Source organism: Phlebotomus papatasi, chromosome 2, assembly GCF_024763615.1.
Source record: "Phlebotomus papatasi isolate M1 chromosome 2, Ppap_2.1, whole genome shotgun sequence".
NCBI lineage: Eukaryota > Metazoa > Arthropoda > Insecta > Diptera > Psychodidae > Phlebotomus > Phlebotomus papatasi.
In genome coordinates, this window is record NC_077223.1 from 74,401,522 (window position 1) to 74,417,006 (window position 15,485).

The 15,485-nt window shown below is 31.7% G+C and overlaps 1 protein-coding gene across 1 annotated transcript; it reads left to right on the forward strand.

The window, feature by feature from the left end:
• The first annotated feature begins 83 nt into the window (after nt 1–83).
• On the forward strand, nt 84–11,671 carry LOC129804329 (fatty acyl-CoA reductase 1-like). The gene is made up of 6 exons (XM_055851536.1): nt 84–442; nt 3,615–3,951; nt 7,074–7,344; nt 7,410–7,602; nt 10,073–10,167; nt 10,243–11,671. The coding sequence occupies exons 1-6, from the start codon at nt 267–269 to the stop codon at nt 10,812–10,814; spliced, it is 1,644 nt and encodes a 547-aa protein (XP_055707511.1). The 5' UTR covers nt 84–266; the 3' UTR covers nt 10,815–11,671.
• Nucleotides 11,672–15,485: the final 3,814 nt, after the last annotated feature.

Here is a 15,485-nt window from a genome sequence, read left to right on the forward strand (position 1 = left end):
TGGCTTACTTCCGATTTTAAAAGTCATTTTCGTTCAATATCTGCTGGCTTTATGTTTCAGTCATCCATATTCATGGTCAAGTTAGATTGTTAAGGTAATAGCTGCGACTAAGGAGTCAGTTCTTCAGTGGACGTGACACCGAACGCATGTGCATAAGAGGTGCTCCTATATCCGAAAAATAAATAAAATACCCATTTCAAGTTTTGCTGAAGTGCCTGTGGTTTTCTGTGACTGTGCTCGATACATCTTGCCTGAAGTGCTTAAATATGCAGAGATTGATTGACGAGAGGAAGTTCGATGGCAAGGAGGAGAAACTGGAGATTCAGGAGCCCGATATGGCATTTTCATCTACGCCAATGAAGGAATTCTTTCGCGGCAAGAAGGTCCTCATCACCGGGGGGACAGGTTTTATTGGGAGACTTCTTGTGGAGAAACTCCTCAGGTAATGCCCATTCATAAAACCCATTCGCTTTAATGGTCAGCAAGTAAAGTGTTGTTGCATTTGATAAAGTCGCGTGCATTTGATTAATAAAATAAAAATAATGTACTCAATTGACGACAATGGGTGCGCGGAAACAGGTTGGGTGATTAGAAGGGGCAGCATTTTTTGCATTTTCATATATGTACCGTCCTAAGCAACAAACGGCACTCGCAGAAACGCATGACAATTAATTTTAACTAGGGGCTACTCGCAGAGTGTTTAAAGTTTAACTTTTCTATTCAAGAGTTTGTTAGTCATTGAAATATTAAATAAACTTTAAACTTATATTGCGGTATAAACTTATCATGGACAGCCAAAATTCCGAATGATCAAAATCCTGAAAGAGTCGAATCACACGGAGGATCCGAAGGATAATGTGTGGAATAATTTTCACACATCACTGAAAATTTTCCTTCGCCTCAACCAAAGTTGGGTACGTTGGATACAATCGTGGAAGTAGCTATGATGTTCTTACCAATTCTGGATTTTAGCTTTCGGGATTTTGATCGAGACCCATTTTTTACGCCTAAAAATTCAACATTCATTTACTTCGAAACAATTGGTGTGAAATTTTAAAATTATTTAGGGTAAAGACTCATAATTTTGGACAGTCTGCTTATAAGCATCGATGTTCCAAGTTTGAAGTGCGATATTTTCAATACTAATTGATTTTTTTTGTTACTCTCTTTTCAGAAGGGTTGTTTAGAAACTTGGCAAGAGTTTATTGTCTTTGTTTTTACTAAAATTAGTTTTAATACGTTTAAAAATGAATTGATATGTAGAGGTGAATTTGACTCTTATTTTGAACAACTTGGTTATTAATTTGGACAACTTGGCTGTAAATTTGGACAGCTAATCCGCCTCAACAGGAGGCCCATTGTTCTTCATTTCATGAACCAATCTTACCAAGTCCTCTTCCTGTTCATGTAAGGGAAACGTAGAATGTCACAAGAAGCCCGGAAACTTTCCATATCATTCATTAAAGTGAGTTGACTTCGGTACTCCAAGTACGTGCGGATTCGCTCATTCCCTGGCCTTTCCGGGGGCCTTTAAAGGCATTTCTCGCTACATCTCATTCGTAGAGATGATGCTCCTTTGTTTCTCCAGGCATTTGTCCAACCTAGTCATCACAAAAGCTAAAACTTTACAAAATTTCGTGAGAAAAACACCTCTCCAAAATAAGGAGTATCACCTCACTGGTGAATCTCTTAAAAAATTTCCCATTTTTCACACGAAAAATCTAATTCACAAGGCAAATCTCACTTCCAAATGTACAAATCACCATTAACATGAATCAACACAATATTTAATGAATATTCAATAATATCACTGAAAAAAAAAAACGAAGAAACATTGTTAGTACTTCACCACAGCTAAATAAGACTGAAGTAAACAGGAAGTTCTGTCATATTTCTCGTAAGCAATTGCTCACACTGAATTTTCAACAAAGCAATTTCAACTCAAATCATATTCAAATTTTAACGTATTTAGTGTTAAAATCTTCCAAAAAGAACAAATTCAAAGATTCATCAAATATTGGGAAAAAAAACCATAATTTTAATGAATTTATTTTTAGTGTCCAATGTTATCCTCAAAGTGTCCAAAATAAGAAACTGGTCAAAATTATGAGCCTTTCCCCTAAGTGAAAATCAATCAAAAATCATAGCTAAATATTCTCCGAACCGATTCTCGAATTCTAGAAAACCGAAAATATTGCAAAGAAATAATTTTCTGTATGAGAAATTAAAAATAAGATTGATATCTCTCATTCTGATATTTTTTTAACAAAAGATTCACTCATCCTATGGGGTTTATAATTACAAAAATTTTGAAAATTTTTGTAATTATATTTATTTTTTGATAAAATTTTGAAATTTTTTTGTAATCAAGAAAAAATCAATTTTCCGCCTTTTTAGAGCGAAACATGACTTTAGATTTAGATAGCCGTAGGAGAAATTTAATTTTTTGGTCATCGATGACCCAATCGTCCTTAAAGGGTGAAGTCAACAATATTAATGAATTCATGATATTCACTGAGATTAAACACAATTCTTTTTGGTAGAGAACAGAAACCTTAGCCCTTTCTTGATTCTTCATGTTTTATTCTTCTATAACGTTTCGAGGATTATTGTCCTCTTTATTGTACAAAGTTGACAAAACAATTTTGGAATTTTTTATAAAACAATTGAAAAAAAGTTTTGCGAAAAAATCTTACATCAAATTTGCAGGAAAAATCACGTACAATTTTTTCTTTAAAATCTCAAAAACGTTTCGGTTTTTTGAGAAATATTAGTTACTATTTTGGAAAGCATTTTTTATTTTTCTTTCTATATTTAATATAGAAAGAAATTACGGCTTTTTGAGGTATATTTGCGGAAATAACCTTACGCTCTGCAGTGTATAATTTTTATGTTAGTTTTTATTTAATTATAAAAAATGTTTTCCAAAATAGTGACTAATATTTCTCAAAAAACCGAAACGTTTTTGAGATAAAAAAAAATAATTGTACGTGATTTTTCCTGCAAATTCGATGTAAGATTGTTTTGCAAAACGTTTTTTTTCAATTGTTTTATAAAAAAAAACCTAAAATTGTTTTTTGTCAACTTTGTACACCTGATAAAGAGGACAATAATCCTCGAAACGTTATTTTTTTTTATTTATTTGAAAACAAATTTTGTCACCTAAAGAACGTTCTTCAAGATTATTTTAGGCAAGAATTACGAAAAGGAAACAGCCACGATGCTGTTTTAGTGCTTTCTGGAAGGTTATTAATATGTACGGACTGTAGTTTATGGTTTTATAAATCTAAGATCTTTTTTATAAAATTCTTAAAGATTTTTTCCCCTATTCAACCAGTAGATCATTTAATGGATTTCTTGTAAAAAGAATTAGCACAATTTCTTTATATAATACTCTCTGATCTCAAAAATAACCAGGAAGTAGCCCCTTGTTCAAATGCGAAAGAGAGACTATACATAAAAGGCTAAATTATATTGAAAGGTGGATTGATTTGGCGGATCGCTGTATCACTAATGAATGTTCAACTTGATTCTCAAACGACAATTTACTCCATTGCATGTTACATTTCCTCAACTGTTCCCTCCTGGCCACACCCGTTGCTTCTGTCGTCCAGAGTTGGGGTCAGCATGGTTTACCTGGTGGTGAGACCAAAGAAAGCTCAGGTCGCCAAACAGAGACTTGAGGAGCTGAGCCAGGGAGCTATCTTTGACCGTTTGCGGTTGCTGGATCCTCACTTCACGGATCGCATATGTCCCATTGAGGGTGATCTGTGTTTGCCGGATCTGGGACTCGATCGTCCAAGTGTGGAAATGTTGGAGGACAATGTAGAGATTGTCATTCATGCTGGTGCTGATGTAAGATTCGATGAGACCCTGGCAGCGGCCGTTCAGGTGAACATCCGGGGCACCAGAGATATTCTGGACATGGCTGTGCGGATGAAGAAACTGGAGGTAAACACGTGCTCCTTTCACCTAACCATTCTGCACTTTTGCATGATTTTTTTTCGACTTGTATTGCATGACTTTTCAGTCTCGTGGAGACACAATGACCAAAAAAAATAGTGCTAAATAGTAGACTAATTAACTGACCAAATTAGGCCACTGTACTTCCCTACTTTATTAGTCTTTCTTGCAACATTCCCCCAAAAACTCAATTGAAAAGTGGAGAAAATTAATTCAAACACTTTGACTCATATAAACTTCTTCGGTCATTAACCTGTCCGTTTATTGCAAATTGCTACCTGTCGTGCCTTCTCAAAGAATTTCATTTAAATGTTCCTGGCTTACACGTGATTATTCTAATGAGACATTTTTGAAAGACACCTCTGGATTCTGGTTAAAAAAAAAACTTACAATCTCTGTTTGTGTAAAAATTATTTTTTTATCACATTGATCTTTCGTCATTCATACTAAATTCAATATCAACTTTAAATCTCTCCCATCTTGTATATTGTCAAAAATCCCATGACTAATTTAATATTTGTGAAATCCATGTGAAAATTATTGATTTTTGGTAACATTATTGCATATTTCACACTCAAATTTCAAACAAAATAATATTTATTTTGACCTGACCAATAGCTTCATTACATAAATTGAAATTGATAAAAAACAACTATTTAAAAAAAATACTTTATAGTAATATTTACGTATTTTATGTAAAATTGAAAGATAAAATGTGATTTTTGTGTTCATCAAATTAAATTAAAATTTGTCCTAAAGCCAATAACAATTTCATTTTACAATCGCTCATGCCTTCAGCAGTATTTACATTGAAATTATTAATGAAATGTTTGACGAATCCCATATTAAATTTTATTAATTTAATTAATATTGTAATATCTATTGATTTATCTAAATTTATTAAATTGGGACTGATAATTTTAAATTCGAATTGAGATGACACAATTCTTAAAAGTCTTCTTGTTTCCAAGAAAACATAGCATTATCCGTAAAATTAGGTTTCTTTTAGAATTTTGATTAATAAAAATTGTTAATGATTTATTTAATGTATCCTATCATTTTACATATAATGTATGGTTATTATTATAATAAATTAAAACAAATAAAAATAGCAATGTATGACGTATGAGAAGGTTTCAATTTAAAATAATTATTCAAACTTAAAAGGAAAACGTTGTTAATAAAATATTAAATTACGTTTTAAAGCAACCTAAATATTTGGAAAATACGCGAAATTTATACAATTAAATGGTCGTAAGAAAACTTTCATTCCTCTTTAGGTTTCGTATTCTCAAACTTACATGATAATTTTACTTCTTTTGGTTCTAAATTGAATATGGATCAAATTTAAAATACTAGTTTAAATTTAATTTTTCACTAACCAAAAGTCGATATTCAAAATTATAATAATAAGCTATTACATATAAAAAAATTATGAAGAGAATTTGCGCAAATCTTAAAATTCCTTCTCATTAAACATCATTAGATTGTGTATATTCTCCTTCGACTTGTTTAAATTAAACTGCGTGCAGATTTTTTTCTATTATTATTTTATAAAAAAAAATAATTAAACTATATTCTTCTATCAATTATTTCCTTAAACCGATTTTTGAAACGTTTTTTTTTTTTTTTTTTGCCCACCCTACCTTAGGTCTTATTGGCGAATGCCTATATATGACCGCAGACTCATTTTTGAAACGTGTATTGAGGAAAAATTAAAATTATAGTCTGTCTTAAAGTAGATTTTTTAAAATTATTTATATATTTTTTAATTTATAATCAACTATTAGGGGAGACTGGGGCAAAATTTGTCAAAAAGAAAATTTCAATATTCACCATTTTCTAAAATAAAAGAGACTGAGGCTTGAAATTTTTATTATAGATAGCCTTCACACTGAGAGAAATCCGAAAAAGTTAAAATAACATTCCGGAAAATATTTATTTTACCCTACTGTATTGATCCGAAATCGGTGTAAATATTATGCTTTTTAGGTGTATTAGGGGTTAAAGTTACCCTATTTCATGTTAATTTTATCCTTAAAAAGGTGTAAAATTAACATTAAAAAATGCTGATATATTTTTACACCTAAAAAGTGTTGAAGTTATGAGGAAAAAAAGTTAATCGCACCCCCGTTTTTTCTCAATACATGAACCTTCTTAAACTTACAAAGTTTCAAGGGATTCGAAGAAGGATTATGTAAAATAGAAAATAATGAAATTTTGAGCCCAATTTTTAGAATATTTGGCTTACAGAAAATATCAATACTGATTAGCTCAATTTAAGCACATTTCTCGTTAAAATAGAGAAAAATTATATTCGACAAAGTTGTAGAGGAATAAATTTCCTATAAAAATATGTCTATTTGATATTTTTAACGTTTGCGAGTGTAAGACGTCACAAATTATCCGAAGACTGACAAAATTTGCCCCACCAATTTTGAGAATCTCCACAAAATCGACTTTTAGAAAATAATTCGAAAATCACATTTCTTTCGAGATAGAGGAAAATAGTCTTCTGCAATGTTGTAGAACAGTAAATTTCCTATAAGAATATGCTCATTATAAAACGTTTGAATTTTCTCAGAACTCGTGAAAGAATTAAATATGCGTTTTGACAATTTTTGCCCCAGTCTCCCCTACCTTCAATTCTAAGAGTTAAATTTTTTCCTATCATCTTGTTCGATCACAGTTTGTACATTACATATTGTTCAAAACAGATTCTTTTAACTTGAGAATTATTTAAAAATTCTCAATGTTATAATAAATTGTTGAAATCCAGACCAAGTATAATCTACAAGTTAAAAAGAAAGAAAAGAGAGAAAGAATTTAGCATTATTTCGACAAAAAATGTAAATTTAATTGACATCGATAACGCAAGGTTGTTGATCTTGAAAATTCTTCCGAAAAGGGCTCAAAGAACTCGGAATTTTCCTGAAACAAAAAATTAAAATTAATTATTGGGAAGTACCTTGAAACAGTTGTGCACAATAAAAGAAATGCATTGTGCACTTTCCATCCCAACTGTTTCTGTTTTTTTTTTATACCACATAAACCTTGATAAGTGAGAGGAATTCCCTTGATGAGTAAATTGCTTTATGCACTTCCCCTAGGTATTTGTTTACGTGTCCACGGCGTACTCAAACTGCCCACGTCGAGAGGTATATGAGAAGTTCTATGATCCCCCAATGGATCCATACAAGATGATCGAATTGGTGGATCGTGTTGAACGTGGTGAGGTCAGCGCTGATGACCTGCTAACCCTTACACCGAAGATAATCAATCCCTGGCCCAACACTTACTCTTACACGAAAGCACTATCTGAGGACATGGTCAAGGACTATGGTGAACGGTTGCCCATTGCTGTTGTTCGACCTTCCATCGGTAACGGTGACCAGACATGCGGTAAAATGACCTTTTTGGTTTGAACTCTCTTGCACTTCTTTCAGTTATTGCCACGCACTCGGATCCATTTCCGGGATGGAGTGAAAATGTCTATGGTCTCAATGGGATTCTGGTGGCATGCAGTTTGGGTCTCCTCCGAGCCCTACACCTCAGAAGTGACTACGTAGGGGATGTCATTCCTGCGGACTTTGTCTCAAATACAGTCCTTGCTGTTGCATGGCTCACAACTAAGGAAAAGTAAGGAAATATACGCATCTTTAAAATTCCTCAACTAACGCCTGCTCACCATGAAATTGAACCACACTGACTGGTTCTCATCCACATTTCTGCATAAAGAGATTATGGGATTTCGAAGAGTATATGCCATTACTTAATGGACAATTGCAATTCACAGAATAAGCATTCTCGTGTTTCTCGAAGAGCAATAAAAGACTTTTATATTTATTTACACTCTGCAAACAGTTGAAGCAAATGAACAAGTCTGCAAATTAATTAATCAATTGCTACAGTATAAGAACTTTTTATTGTCGTATAAAACGCTTTGGTATGATTCTTTCAAGCACAAGATGCTTTCAGTTAAACCAGTTGTGAATTATTTATTAAAGAATACCCACCAAAAATGGGATGAAATACATATTTTGGCTGGACTTTTTTGAATACTCCAAGAAAGTTTCTTGTCTGCAGGGCTTTTCTTGAGCAAATACATTATGTTAAGTCGAATTTCATTACAACACAAATATTTACTATAGAGTTGAGCAAAATTTTCTGATTAATTAATTTTAAATTTTAATTTAATTAAATATTCAATTAATTTAATATTATTATATCTTCCATATCTACATAAAACATTGATAACAAATTTATGAATTTATGAATTTTCATAGCATAACGATTTTATATCAAAAAATTCATAGTCATCTTTCAATTCCAAATTATCTTTGACAATTATGAATGGGTAATTTTTTCTGCAAAAAATGCAAACTATTACTAATATGCAAATTTAATATTCCAAGTTATACTCTTCAAAATTGAACATGTGATACAGCTTATTTAATAAAACTATATTTTCTCTTCAATTTTTCTATTCTCTCAAATTTACAGTTTGTAGAATCTACATTTATCGGGTAATTTTTTTTTGTTCATATCATACTGCAGAGCTTTTTCAAAGAAAAATTATTTGCAAAATTTTAAAAAAATTTTAAAGAGTTAGAAAATTCCTCATGACCTGGCACTTTAATTTCAATATTGCTTCACATATCGTTTAATAATAATAAAATGATAACGAATATATTATCTATATTATTAGTTGATCCTAATACTATCTAATAACTATCTACTAGTCCCCGGCGAGTGGCCTTCAAAGTTGAAGCCAATTTCTTACTTTCACGTACAAATGCGTATGGGAATTTTTCTGCACTTGTGATCGTTATGCTAAATATTTAAAAAGTGAGAAGTTTTTCCGTATTATAAGATACCTTTCCGTATGGAGGGATAATAATATACTAAATTTTTGTTTTAATAAATTTTTTCCTTGGAACACTGTGAGCTGAGTCCGAGATCAATTTAGGAATTGGCTTCAAATAGCTCCATATAAAAAGGCCAACTTGCCAGGCGCTTGACTATCTATAACATATTTGATAAATCTTAGATATTTTGCTAGTTTTTAGCTTTCCTGTGCTGAAATTTTCATAATAATATTACTGTATTTATGGCTCTAAATTTAATAACTAATGAAATTTAATTTTTTTTAATGGTAGGGTAAATGTCCGAATTCAAAACCATTTCCAGACGCTTTAACTTTGACAGAAGATTCATCATATTAAATTAATATTTTTCTGAAGAAAATTACATAAATTTGCTTCTTAACTCTTCTAGAATGATACTGCTTTTAGTGAAAATTCTTTAATATAATATGAAAACTTCTTAAATACAAGAAAAATACACGAGAGCAAAATGCTTCTATTGGAAACAAATTAAACCAAATGGAGATAAGGAAAAATTATCTAATTGAAGACAAACAGTGTAAGCGAAACCGCGACGAAAAGCTTCCAAAACCCTATTCAGTTGCTCTTGAGTGTAGGATTTGTTCTTATTCCTGATCTTTTCTCCTTACCCATCTGAGACAATAAGAAAAGCTCTAAAAACAAATCATATTTCCGGTATTTTCAATTGAAGCATTTGCAGACACTTCAGAAAACCCTTTTTGTTCACGAAATAGATAATTATTTCAGTTGAAAACTTCACGTACCGTTAACTATAAAGATTAGCACTTAATTTCACATAATTCTGCAGAAAATATTACATATATGTAAAAAAGAAGAAGTTATGAAGAACAATCACCCTAATGTGTTTTTCAAAAACATGGTTGATTGATGAAAAATTCGATGGTGAAAAACGTGCACTTTTAATTTTTCTGAGAAATTTATAAATTAATATTTGTGAATTTGAATGGATTTTCGCTTTATTTGGAGCAAAATTAACTAAATAATAAAATGAAATAATGAAAACTGAGGTATAGAAAATATATAAATAAAAAATTAATACTGTATTTATCATGGAAAAAAAATTATGTTTCCATTTGGAGTAGCGAAAAGTTTCCATTTGGAACAGGTTTGGAATTAGCTTAATTTACCCTAAGACTTTAATTTTTGATGCTTAACATTAGAAAATATTACTATAACAGCCCCATATATCTTTTTCATTATAGATCTGATAAAGTAGAAGCAGAAAGGGAGGAAAAACATCCCTTCCGGACAAAGATCTACAATTGCACCAGTTCTGCTGATAATCCTATAACATGGGGTATCTTTCAATTTATTATCATCTCAATAAAATAAGATTGGGAATAACCATGATTTTTTTTTGTGAAATTTACAGGACTCGTGAATGATTCTATGTACAAAATCTACGAATGTTATCCACCAAAACGCGGTCTTTGGATTAATTGCTTCACATATACTCGCCACAAATTACTCTACACGCTTAACGTCATCTTCTACCATGTACTCCCAGCAATTCTTCTAGATGTGATCTTTAAGTTTGGAGGCAAGAAATTGCGTCTTCTTCCAGTTTATCGGAAAATTCAAAAATTCACAGAAGCCCTATCTTACTTCACGACAAATGAATGGATGTTCTTCAATCACAACATGAGACATTTGTACAAGAGCCTCTCTTCTGAGGACTATGACTATTTCCCATGCGATGTGAAGAAGATGATTTGGCTGGAATATATTCATGACTATGGTAAGGGAATGCGACGACATATTGGCAAGGAAACCATGGATACCCTTCCCGAGGGACGCAAGAGGATGTTCCGAATAACAATTCTTCACAATATCATCAAAACGGGCTTCTATCTCTTCTGGGCTGCAGTTATCTACTTCATCCTTCGCTTCTATAGAATTATAGATCCCATCAATTTTTCGGGTATATTCATGAGAAGTGATTAATTCTACAATTTTTCTCTCATCTGTGAGATAATTCTCTCTCATCTAATGGGACTTGAGAGTCCAGTAAAAAAAATTCTTAAACCATAATTCTTGATACATTTTTGGAGCACTTTCTGAGGCTGCTGGTATAAAAAAAACTCACTCCCTTGCTCCAAGGAAACTCAATTTAATTAGTTCTGTATGGAAAATGTTTTTCATTTTTAATATCAGAGGTATAAAGGACGAGAAAACTAGATAGGATAAAGATTTTTATTGTAAAACTTAAAGTTGTAATAGATTTATTCTTTGAAAAAAAATTAAACTTTGAAATCTACATGTTTAAACAATATTTTAAATTATATTATTGCTTTAAATTTTTATTACGGCCTAACATTTGAATAAAAGTGTTTTATTTATTAATTTTTACATAACATTTTGTTTTATAGAGTATATCTAATTTTTCTATTGTCCAAGACCTTTCCAACTCTGTTAATTATTAAGCATCACCCTGAAAAATTCCCCCCAAAAGCGAGAATTTAAAATTCTCAGCATGGTTTAAAGTTTTAAATACCCCTGTTTAAACTTTTACTCCAACGCTAATTTATTTAGGAAGCTTTTAACATTAAGAATTTTTCTTTTACATATTCCTCTCTATTCCAATTATTTATAATAAAATTTTGCACATACTGAATACAAAATGAGGCACTTGTAAGAAGAAAATGTGAAAAAATACTTCATGCTGATTAATTTTATTTTTGCAAGGAAAGTAAGCGAGATGAAGCATTATCTGAAATGGGTGATTTTATAGGGATATGTTTCCATTATAGTTTTGTATGTAAAGAAATACATAACAAAAATAAAAAAATACTTAAAATAAAGAGAGATTTTTGTTTCACCTCAAAGAAAACCTTATCAGAATCCCCTATTCTCCAAGGGATAGATATAAAAATTGATTTTCGTGAGCTGAAAATTTATGTGCAATTACTTTAATCCACAGAACAAACAAATATAGAAGGTGAAAATTGAATTTAGGAAATCCTGATGTCGGTCTTTGAAATATAGCTGAACATTTCTCAAATAATCACAGATAAAGCTCTGTCTTGTGTCTCATTAATCCACTCTCGAATTGCCCCCATTTCACCCTCAATTTGTTCCGATAAAAATTCCTATTTGTCCTTTTTTCCCTTCTCAATCGTATTTTCACCTATGTGATATTTTTTTTAGATATACCACAAATCTAGCTTAAGGGCAAATCATTATTGTTGAACCTACACAACACATCCATTGAAATGAAAATACCCCGAAGTTATCCACTCAGATATATTTTATCTATGTTATATTTGTACGAAGTATTATATTTAAAATTAAGATACGTAGAAACACATTAAAATATGACAATAACTTATAACTATATAATTTCCATATGAACACATGACTCCAATGTCCAATCTTGCTCCAATCTTGAGAATTTTATTGCGATTTTTATTTTCATATTTACATTTAATTTGTGGGAAACCATTTTAAGTCAAGATAGTCTTTTCCTTAATTTGTTGGAGATTGTATCCTTGGCCTTGTTCTAAACTGCTCCATAACTTACTATCTAGAGAAGCTGGAACAATTTTACAATTATTGCTGTCTTTCAGAGTACAAACCGGTAAAGCTAGCGTTTCAGGCGATTTCTGAGAAATGTCGTCACGCTGTTTGTCCGTCAGTCCGTCTGTCAGTCCGGCTGTCGCCAGCTCTAGAGGCCAAACAGTTAGAGATAGCAACTTGGGACATAAGGGGGACTCCCCCATAAGTCGACCCAATGATCGTTACTTACCCTCATATCCCCCCAACCATTCACTTCGCTATGTTTTACAGATTATCCAGGCGGACAATCCACCATGTGTGAAAATACCATTGAATCATTCCTAATAACGGAGTGATTTATAAATCCGTTTAAATCAGTTGTGAACCGATAATGAACGGGTTACGAACCGATAAGTAATTTTTCTCCGAAAATCTATTTTATTTGTCTTAGAATTATTTTGTGGGATTTTTCGAATGATTTACAAAGCGGTTGAGAACCGGTAATCGGTATATGATGCGAAAGTACTTTTGAAGGATAACATCTAAATAACGAGTTCGAGAACTTTGCAAAACCTGGGGCGCTTTGCCACACCTTTTTATATAAAATAAAAATAATAGAAAAAATGAGAAACGTTCCGAGAAATATTTTATTAAGTGTTCTTCATATAAAAATGGATTAAGCTTGTTAAATATTTTTGTGTTATCGCGTTCTTTCATTGACTCGTGCGGTGGTCTAGATTTTCAAAACATTAAAAGCCTTGGTCAACCAAAATACCTAACTTACTTTCCTCTCAAAACTCTCATGACATGACAATTTCATTCTTTTATTTGTTAAATCTAGACAAATTTCATTTTTAAATTTTTTATTGATTCAGTTTTGATTGATTTATTTCCTCACGAACGGCTACGTTCCTCCACTCGATCTCGACGAGTGATTTCCTTAACCGCCAGATTAAACATACCAAAATAAATAAAAAACTAAAAAATAAAACTAATTAGTCTCAGACTGATCCAATTTTACATTGTTTTTACGAAAAGAACTCGGTAGTTTTTTTTATTTGTGTCTTTGTAATAGGGAAATTGATCATTTCGAACTTGAGATATTTCATAATTTAAGATAATTAAACCAAAATTTATTATTCTACTATATAAATAAAAGTAAATCTCAGAGCTCTCTAAAATTGAAATAGTTGTAATGTGGTAAACCAATAATAAGATTGCTCGCAATCGTATGTTCAGTTGAAGTGAGAAAAAATCATATTTGAAAAATTAGAAACAGGAACTCTTCTATATCACAATATTCTTTGAAAGGATATAGGAAATAATTAAACTTACTATTTAATTGCTTCTCAAAAATTTGTGTTTCTGCAAAATTTTGGGAATTCAACCATGGAAAATTGAATGAAATGAAAAATCTCAGACAAGAAATAATATTGTAATTTGCAATTTTTGTGTAATAATTTTAAATATAGCATGACAGTTTTGCGAAAATTTATTCACGAAACATTTTCCATCGATAACATCCCTATACGGAGTCACATAAATTTCGTGTGAGAATGTTCACATATAAAAGTTGAACGAAATGTTTATTATTGAGTGTTGAAGAAAATGGTCATAAAATGTAATGCATGTTTTCTGAGATAAAATCTTAAATAATATGCCTTATATTAAATATCTCTGATATAGAGCGTTAATGTTGAAAATTAATTCATACAAAGCTTTACTAACCCCATAAAAATATTAGACGCACATAAAGCTCCTCTTAAACTTTCGCAATAATTTCAACAGCAAAATTGTATACTGGTACTAACTCCTCAACACAAGCGGTGACCTTCTTTTTTTTAATGTTTTACTATACTGAAGATACTGAACACTCAAAATATTTATGAATATTAATTTATAAATGAATATTGAAATTTTGTTTATTAACATTTTTTTTCATGTTCGTCAGATAAAGTAGTAATGGACCGGAATTCTATGAAAACGCTCTATGAAAATTGTTACAATAAACTTCTGGGAAATTTTCCACATTCTGCACATGGGAAATTCCAACTTAATTTGGTCTTTCTGTGCACCCGAAACCCATTTAGTTGACACCAAAGTGGTTGATATATAAGGTAATATTGGAGATGTCGGTGAATGTAAAATGCTAAATAAAATGAATGATGGGAAAATTTGTCATGACACCATTTCATGTGTCACGTTTGATTTTTGATGGCACTAAAGAGGTTTTTGTTCATCCCACGCACTGAGAATAAAAGTAGGGATTTTTATTGAAGCAAAAAGTTACGAAAGGACCATGAAATAAGTCTTTTAGGGATGTTTCCATTTGAGAGAACCTCTCACGCTCTCACATTCTCTTGCACTGTTTACCCCTTTTTCACACCGAATGTCCGCTTGAATTGAGAAAATAGCAATTAGAGTTGATATCTCATTATTACATAACTTTCCAGATTAATGATTAAGGATCAATGTAGACTATATTGTTTAGAAGAGCCTCGAGTAGGTCAGTGGATAGAGCAGTGGCCCTATGACTGCAAGGTCTTGGGTTCAAAGCTGAGCAGCAGCAGAAAAAGATTTCTCATGCCATATCGGCTTTGAATTCGTCCAGTGAATGAATGAATAGTAAAGTCAATGGTGCATATTGACAAAAAAGTGAACCGCCTAAACAATAGAGGCTGGTACAAAAATGAGTTTCAGCTTGAAAGTAGTACTTCAGTCGGTACAAATATTCGTTGTCACTGATCCCAAACACACACCGAGAAGGGATGCTGTGATATAGTAACGGCACTGATTGCCCACAGAGCTGTGATATATAGCGGCTACTCGCAACGGGGGATAAGATAAAATAGTAGTGGGGAAGCATAAAAGGCCCAATTGGTGGCCTGGATGCATCGGATATCCGAAATGGAGAACTGACCCCTGGCAAAATCTTACGTTTAGAATTTTGTTTTGCGGTACTTTATACAGATTAAAAGCATTGACAATTGACATAAAACTGTGGTATTTGGAAATAGTTTGATAAACATTATGAAATTGATGACTGAATCATATGTAGTGTAATTATAAGCACTTTATAATGATTTTCTTGTACAACTATATTGTGCTACACTCTTACGA